General features: G+C 41.2%; 1 protein-coding gene across 1 annotated transcript in view; it reads right to left on the bottom strand.

Moving 5' to 3' along the window:
- Positions 1–488: 488 nt before the first annotated feature.
- The window catches only part of RUNX2 (RUNX family transcription factor 2), a gene marked incomplete at its 5' end in the record, with an annotated part of 169721 nt that continues 160896 nt past the window's right edge, over positions 489–9313 (bottom strand). The window contains one exon of the mRNA XM_044675331.1: positions 489–1065. Within this exon, the coding sequence (XP_044531266.1) occupies positions 587–1065 (479 nt within the window). The remainder of the gene's footprint in view (positions 1066–9313) is intronic.

The raw sequence follows: 9313 nt of genomic DNA, 5'->3' as shown, positions 1-9313 counted from the left end.
TGTGCACACGCACCTATGTACTGTGTGTGTGCACACATCTGCTGTATATGTACATATGCATGGTATATAGTGTGTATATGTACATATAAGCACGCCATCCTCGATATATGTGTGTGCACACTCATATATTCACAGTACATAGGTGTGTGTGCTATGTGTGCATGTGCATAAGTGCACGTGCACACATAATGTGTACACACATGCACATGCCCATTATATGTTGTGTGCATGTGCACGTGTGTACCATAGACACTACACAGAGACATGCGTGGGCATGCATGCCCAGACACACATGCATGTAGCTGTATGTACCTGGCATGATACATGCATGTGTATGCACGTGTTGTGCATATGTACACACAAGCTATACGGGGTATCTGTACATATACACACTATTATGACACTGTATACACATGCATGCACCACGTGTGTACATACACATAGCACATGCATGTGTGTGCATGCTCATGTGTATGTGTTGTGCATATATATGTTTTTGGTTTGGTATTTTGGTTTAGTTTTTTGTTGTTGTTTTTTTTTTTCAGGGGGAATTTGAGGGGGTCCGTGGGCCACTGCCGGAGAAATTTCAATATGGTCGCCAAACAGACTCATCCATTCTGCCACTAGAATTCAAAACAGTTGGAGAACTGCTGTGGCTTCCATCAGCGTCAACACCATCATTCTGGTTGGGCAAGTTGGGATTTAATAGCGTGCTGCCATTGGAGGTGGTGGTGCATGGCGGAAGCATTCTGGAAGGAGAGCGGTCTCCCCCTGGCACCATGGGGAACTGGTAGGATCCTGATGAGGTGCCATAGTAGAGATATGGAGTGCTGCTGGTCTGGAATGGTCCACTTTGGTTTTGGGAAGAGCCGGGGTAGGGTGGTGGCAAGTAGGTGTGGTAGTGAGTGGTTGCTGACATACCGAGGGTCATGCCTGAGGTGACGGGCGGTGTGTAAGTAAAGGTGGCTGGATAGTGCATTCGTGGGTTGGAGAAGCGGCTCTCAGTGAGGGATGAAATACTTGTGAACTGCCTGGGGTCTGAAAAGGGGCCCAGTTCTGAAGCACCTAAAAATTATAACAAAAGATGGGGGAAAAATCTGTAAATATCAATTAAAATAATTCTTTAAATTAAAAAAAAAACGATTTAACTATAGTTTCCCAAAAAGGAATCATGATTCACATATACATCTTGAAATGGATAGGTCGCTTTTCAGTCTGACAGCATTGATCGGTAAGCTCTTTTCATCCCCCAAAGAAGCCCAAAGCATTTGTAGAACAAGGACAACAAAAAATCCATAAGCTGTGTAGTAAGGGCAAACTGTGACACCGTATTCTGGGTTTTTTTCCACCCTCTGACCTTGGTTGCATTTAAGAGTTCCACTGAACTCCAGAAAGAGTTAAATGTTTGCTAACAAAAAAGCACATAATTTCCTGCAATAAGAAGTCCAACATTTGTCAATTTGCTATTAATGTTGAACACGCAGTAGGGCCTCCAAACTGAACCATGCTGAAATGAAACTTCCCAGGATGATCCTATGGTCCTTAGTCAACACTTAGTCAACAGTAGTTGTTGTTTGTTTGTTTTAAGTTATTCATCTCATTTTAAAGTAAACATAATGCTAAATAAACATTGTACTTGATCTCAATGAACTCGTAGACTCTCTCACTTCTCATGGCACAGTGCAATGTTGAGTCAGAGACCTGAGTTGAAATCTTGCCTCAGACATTTAACTAACTTGGGATTATCATAGGTAATTCATTTAATCTCCCTGAGACTCAGTTTTCTCATCTCTAAAATGAGTGGTCATGAAGATGAAATGAGATGGTGTATGAAAAATGCTTTGCAAATTTTATGACATTAGGGACAAGCTAGGTGGTAAGGTGGATAGAGTGCTGATCTCAGGATCTGGATAGGGTCTGATGTCAGGAAGACTCATCTTCCTGAGTTCAAATCTGGCCTCAGACACTTATTGTGTTGACCCTGGGCGAATTATTTAATTTTTTAAAAAATCCTTGTGCAACTGTCAGCTATTATTATTATGATTACTATTGGTTTTTTTTTTAAAATAAGGAGACCTCAGGCAAAAAAACCTTCCTTTCTTCGGGCTTCAGTTTCCTTACCTGTAAAATGAGGAGGCTCTACTAAATTACCACTATGGTTCCTTCTAACGCTCGGGAAAATAAATACCCAGTGAGGGTCTAAGAGATCCTTCTCAGAACTTCCACCAAGAAATTCCCATGAAAAATTGAATAGATCAATTTGGAGAGTGAAGAGCTGAGACCTTTTGATCTCACCAAATCTCAGGCTTCAGGTCTGTGCTGAATGGGCCTGACTTGTGCTAGCTGGAACAATGGCTTTTGTCCTGTAATAGGTGGCAGATGGAGAAGCAAAGTACCCAGCTTATTCCTCATCTAAGAGACTAGTCAAATCCCATCCTGCAGAAATGGCTCCACTTCCTGTTAACTGTGGGCTTGGATTAGGTTGTGCCCATAACCTGGAGGCAAGAATTTTCCTTCTGAAATTTAATTCCTTTGACTTCTAAAGCTACCACTCAATAGGGAGGTCTGGTACCTAACAGAGTAAATCACAGTTCTGGGCCATTTCATTCAAAAATTAACCTTCTGAAATAGCTAAAAATGACACTAAAAATTCCTAGCGATAATCTTTAAAAATGTATGCTTGTTGTTACTTGTAACAGTTAACTCCAGTCCTCCAAACTTGAAAGAACTGAAATAAGCCCTCTTAAGTTACAAGTGCTTTAAATAAAGGATCAGTTGCTTCCAACTCTTTATTTAGCCTCATATGTCTGCCTGCTCTACAGTTTTTAGGGACCTGGAAAAGTCCTTATTCATTTTAAAGGCATTTGCAAGTAAGAATTCACCCTCACCAAATTTTGGGTTGTTTTGTTTTTTTTATTTCACTCTCCTTCTAGGATACCCTAAGAATTTCTTTATATGAGGGGATCAGGATGTTTAAAGATTTCTACTTTGGAGTCATGTAAGCTCCCTGAGGCACGTACTATATGGTATTTGTATCCCAAGCACCCAGCTCAGTGCCTTGCACATAGGAGACACTTAATAAACATTTATTGAATTGGATTTGATTGAATCACAAAATGGCAGTACCATGCTCCTTAATCTGAATCTGGACTTGTGAAGCATAACCATCAAAAACAGAGCCTGCTAACTTGCCTTTATCTCACATTAAGCAAATCAAGTAGCCTAGCAGAACCAATTATTTAATTAATTAACCCAGCAGTCTGCCTCTCCCCGTTGGTTGGTATCAGAGAGCCACTGGCAGAAGTCAAAAGAATCAGAGATCTAAGAGCAAAGAGAAGAGGGCAGAACTGACCACAGCGAGAGAGGTGCCCAACGTTTCCCAACCTCACTAGCCACTCTAGCAAGACTACAGGCCCCCAGGCCGAGAATTAAAAAAAAAAAATGGAGGGCAGCTTCTGCAACCGAAGCAAATATCTTCAGGATGACAAACCAGAGCTTTGCCCTGACCAGATTCCCTCACTCTGTCTGCCCTACATGCACCCCTTCCTTTGACACACAGCATCACGAAACAGGGAGGTTAAAAACTGGAGGGAAAGTAATGAACCATCCTGGGGTGACTCACTTGAGATGTTCAAAGGAAGCCCAGAGATTGGAGTGTTAGGGGAGCCCAAGTGAATTTTGTTCACAACCTCCTCCAGCATCCCCCCAACTCATGTTTATGTATAAGTTTGCACAACGGAGGCAATGAATGTAAACCACAGTTGCTGTTCAGCCAAAACTTTTTCTTCTCAAAGTATGCAGGTGAACTGAATTTGTAGCTGGCTCAGGCCAAAGTTTTAGGCAAGCTCTTTCTGCATACATCAAGTTCAATGCTTGGATCATGTAAGAGAAGCCCCCCGACAGCATTAGCAATTTAAAACAGAAAAGAAGTCACATTCATAATGTCAATGTCTTCCCCAATGGACCACAGAGTTCACATAAGATAGACTGCTTCTAGCAGAGAATACTCCTCTTGTGTGTTTGTATTTAAAATACTGTAGTAATAATTAAAATTCCATGTGGTTTCATTTATTTTGATGCAGAAGCCTCATTAAAGCTCCATACTTGGTACTTTGCCAGTAAGTTTCTAAGATGGTTTTGAATTCACATTTTCCCCTCTTCCTTTCTCTCCCCCACCCCCTTTTACCTGTTCCCATTTTGCTGATGTTTTTACAACCCATCACATGCCAGGGTCACTGTGCCTTTTGGTTTATGGATGCCAGCTAATGCCAGTTGACATTCATTTTTCAATTAATGAGCTCTGGTTGTGGTTTATGGAAAACAATGCAACAAATTTCCGCCAGGTTTACGGCACTTGGGCCAATCACTTCCAGTTATTACAGACTGTAATGTCCCAAGGATTAACTCCTTCTGGGCACAGCAAGTTGATGTGGACTTTAAAAGGATTATGGGATAATTTTATAACTTACAAACAATGCAATTTGCTGGAATTTGCTTAGTCATTTTAACTTATTGGTACGTTACCAAAGAAATGTTTCCTAAACTTTTGCATATGTCTTCTGTGTGAGGAAGTTTTAACAACTTTCCAAAGTGCAACCTGAGATCATTTAAAATAATCTGTTGCAGGGGAAAAATCCAACCCTTAAGGTGCACAGTATGCTTTAAAAAAATGCAGAGGCTTTCTGAGCCTTCCGTTTATTTATGATAATTACCGCAGAAGCAGATACTTTAATTACATTTTCCTTTATTGAATACGTCTGTCTCTGTACTTCCAATCACTGTGTTTTTCATCTAAACTCCCAGGCTTCCCTTTAGGCCTCTTCTTGGGCTACTTGGCCACCGTATTTTGACTCATTTAGTCCTTCTTAGTGTCCCTGACTCTTTAGAGAGCTGTTGTTGTTTTTTAAAGCCACCAGGTGCTAGAAATTCAATTCGCCATTATATCAGCTAAAATGAAATAAGAATGCTTTCTGCTTATTTAACAAGAACCTCTAATAAGATGGCCGTGGGGGTACTGAGGAGTGCCATGCCCACCAACTCCCCTTTATGACTTCCTAAACCAGAGCTCAGACAAAACTTCCTAAGGAGTACGGGCAAGGACTTCCACAGAGGCAAACTTAGAACTCATTAGGTTTTCAGTGTGTTGCCATAATTCATAACAATAATTAAGAACAACTCATGTTTATATAGCACCTTGAGAGGCACCTTTGGTAGAATGGATAAGAGACTGGTCTTAAAGTCAGGAAGACCTGGCTTCAGACCCTGCCTCTCACCTGAATTCTTACAGCACCTTTCTTTTTCTTTTTTTTTAAACCCTTACTTTCTGCCTTAGTAACACTCTAAGACAGAAGGGAAAGGGCTAGGCAAACGGGGTTAAGTGACTTGCCCAGCGTCACACAGTTAGGAAGTGTCTGGGGTCACATTTTAGCCCAAGTCCTTCCTGACTGGCAGACCTGGCACTTTAACCACTGTACCACTTAGCCGTCCCTCAGATTAGCTTTCCATCTGCTCTGTGTATATCTTGCATAAACCTAGATATTTTTATGTGGTGTGTACCATTAAAAAGTACATTTCTGGAGGGTAAAGATTGTTTTTACCCTCAGTCTCAAAGCAATGCAGGGCACATACTAAGAGCTCAATAAATGCTTGTTGATTGCCTGACCTGGAAACTTCTTGGTGCCCCAGGCAGCTCTCTAAGACTTTAAAGGTGAGTTGCCCATCTACATCAGTTGAGAGAGATTCCTCACTGGGATGAATATCTTCCAACCTCAAGAAGTCAGTGTTCAATGAATGATAAAGCAATTACTTAGAAGGTGTAGTCCCTGATCTCAAGGTGCTTACCTTCACCAGGAGAAGATTCTACACTAGCATACTTTAAAGATTGCTTTCCTCATAATAACACTCTGATGGAGAGAGTGCAAGTCCATATAGGTTCCCTGGGGACACCTTCCCAGGAGCAAGAGCACCCCACACAAGTAGATTGCTTCTGTCTACTCTTTTCAGCAAGGCCTTAATGGGTAACAGGAGTCACTCAGGTGTTTCAGGGGCACCACCTGAGAGGTATCGTCTCATTTTAAAGGCTAGTTGGCAATATTACAAAGGAGAGCTTAGTGTTTGAGTCACCACTTCTCCAGCATGAACAACCTGACATTCTCCTCCTCCTATAGGGTTTATGTTCTTTAAAGAGGCGGCAGATGGGGGGGGGGGGGGAGAGGGAAGGAAAACCAAAAAGAAAAATCCTCCTTTCCTGATGAATTACAGAAATAGCTGTATCCTTTACCTCCATGAAGTGCTAACTTCAAAGCCTCACTGGGACCCTTTAAATGGCAGGAGTTAATGGATGAACTAAATTCAAATGAAGCCTGAACATTTTATATTAAGCCCTTCATAGCACTTATAAAGGTATGGTATTATAGTGAATAGAGAACCCATTGAAACCAGAAAGATCTGTTTCAAATTCTGTTTCTGACTCATCCTGGCTGTGTGACTGTAGGCAAGTCATTTAACCTCTTTGTGTTCTGGGCATCTCTCTAGATGTTCTCTCTATAGAAGTTACTGACTTGAATAAGTGGAAGGCATCAATTCCCAACAAATACCCAAATTCCTCTACAAAGTTTAACATCCCCTTCCCCAAAATAAGTTACTGATTGTTAACAGGAAAGCAGATGTGTCTTTTAACTTCAACAGTATGATTTTGATAGACTTTAGCTAGGGATCCGATGCCTCTTGGTGTTGATTTTATCATTCCTCCAATAATTTGACCCACTTCTTCCGTACATACCAGTCTCTCTCCACTGCTTTTCACAGAACCACCACAGAATTTTAGAAATTTAGAAAGCTGTGAGGAACACTTCACATTACCTGGTCTAACTCCTTTGGGTGAGTCCCAGAAAGAGGGGACAAAGAGTGTTTGCTCAAGGTCATATCAATAATTAGAAAAGCTAGAAAATCAGTCTTCTGACTGCCATTCCAGTCCTCTTTCCAACATTCCATACTGAGTTTAGCTTCAGCAGCATTGGGATGAACCAAATAAAAGGATGATAGGTTGAAAAATTCCTGGTAAGGGCAATTGAACAGCATTCTCTAAAGGCCCAGTTTGCAGAAATACATTATGAATAGACAAAAGAATTCTCCCATTCATAGATTGTGAGGAAAGTCTTTGGTGAAACTTATAGTGCTAATCAATGTGGCATCAAAATGATTCAATCCAATGACAACTGAAAAACCAAAGCATTCCTGCCCCTACTCTCCACCCCAGTCTGGAGGGAAACCCCAATTTCACCAGAAACAGTAAAGGAACAAACACTTCAGTCAAGAAAGGAAGACTGAATGAAGCACGTCTGGCCCATTCAGAAATCCCTTTATTAGCTGGCTATATTCTATCAATCCAACCAAATTTACCATTCCTGGATACCAGGAAGTCCTTCACTCAAGTGGAGGTTGTCTCGACACCATCATCTATCACATAGACAATATGCAGTTTCAGCCTAAACAGTTCATTCATGTTGTACATTCCCTCTGCCTGGCAAAGAAGAGAAAATCTTAAAAGACGAGGGTAAAGGACATAAGCCAAGTTTAAAGGCGAGAATGAACATGACATATATTGGTCTTTTTGCTAATTTTCCCTACTCTTCCCCACTATTACTAAAAGGATTACATTGCCATTAAGGTAAACTAATCAGCAAACATTTATCAAGCTCCCATTAGAGGCCAGGCACTGTGCTAGGGACCGGGGATACAAGTATAATGGTGAGATAATTTCTGCCCTCAAGGAGCTTACTTTCGATGAGGGCTACATTTCTTTCTGCTCTAACCAACTATTATTTTTTTTTTCTGATCATACCTTAGCATCTCTGGTTTTTTCAAGAATATTAGGATCTTTTATGATATAGTTCATTTTTTTTTAACATCCTTACCTTCTGTCGTAGAATTGGTACTATCAGTTCTAAGACAGTAGAGTGGTAAGGGCTACACAACTGGGGTTAAGTGACTTGTCCAGGGTCACATGGGTTTTAACTGTCTGGAATCACATTTGAACCCAGGAATTGTGTCTCCAGGCCTGGTGCTCTATCCACTGAACCACCTTCCTGTCTCCAGAAAGGCTTCTCTTAGAAAGTGGGGCTGTGGCACTTCATGGTTCCTGGCTTAGAATAGGTACTTAAATCTCTGTCCATTGATTGATAAGGAAACCTAGGCTCAAAGAGGTTAAATGATGTGCCCAAGGTCATACTAGAAAAGCTAGAAAATCAGTCTTTTGACTGACATTCTGGTCCTCTTAAGTGCCAAAGTTTGGATCATGCTGAGCTACACCTGAAGTTATCCTTAACAAAAAATGGGACCACCAAAATGAGAGTTCTGAATCAATTACTAAAGCAAACAAAAGTAATGAAAAGCTGGATTAGCAGACTTTGCATTTTTTCAAAAGAGAAGAAAAAATCTGCCTCAACTATCCAGTATAAATATTTGTTTCCAGTGCCGTCATGAATTGTACTTTTCCACTGCTTACTCGCAAATTTTGAAAGACCATCTGATCCTACAGTTAAGAAAGTATGCTAGACTGGGGGAAAGGAAAAAAAAAACCCTTGGCAATTTTCAGTAACTTCAACCTTTCCTTAAACCCACCCAAACTTTCTTTGAGGATCCTGTTGGAATAATATATTTCCTTTTTGAGGAGAGAAAGGGAGGGCTAGGGTCAGTTGGGTAAGAGGGGGAGAGAGAAAGCAAGACAGGGAGGGGGGTGGTAGAAGAGAAAAATGAGTAACTCTCTCTGGTCCCTGATTAAGAACTTTTAAAAAGCTGGGAAGGGTCGATAGTCTTTGAAACCAGATCTACTGTAGGACGGAAGCCAGCACCCAGGACACCGTGTCTTTCAGGAGAGGCCACACACGGTGCCACTATAGTCATATGACTGCTCTGTCACATCCTGAAGTCATTTCCAGTCCATGCCCAAGTTTGTCCTCCCGTTCCGAGAGGATCGGATATATTGGGAACGCACATATGGAAGCACTTTTAGGGAATCAGTTTCCATGAAATTCATAATGAGCCAAGTGGCTTCAGATGTGGTTGCGTTCCTCAGATTAGCCAAACAAAAAAAAAGAAAAAGAAAGAAAGAAAAAAGAAAAGAAAAAGAAAGGAAAAAGGAGGAAAAGGGACAAACCCACCCTTTCAGACCTTATTTAAGTTTCAGGAAAATTAAAAACCACTAATGACTTATGGCTACCAAAACACAGGAGGGGGATGCAGCGAGAGAGAGAGAGAGAGAGAGAGAGAGAGAGAGAGAGAGAGAGAGAGAGAGAGAGAGAGAGAGAGAGAG

Source organism: Gracilinanus agilis, chromosome 4 (genome assembly GCF_016433145.1).
Source record: "Gracilinanus agilis isolate LMUSP501 chromosome 4, AgileGrace, whole genome shotgun sequence".
Lineage (NCBI taxonomy): Eukaryota > Metazoa > Chordata > Mammalia > Didelphimorphia > Didelphidae > Gracilinanus > Gracilinanus agilis.
Note: the sequence above shows the minus strand (reverse complement) of the source record. Positions and strands in the feature narration are given on the sequence as shown.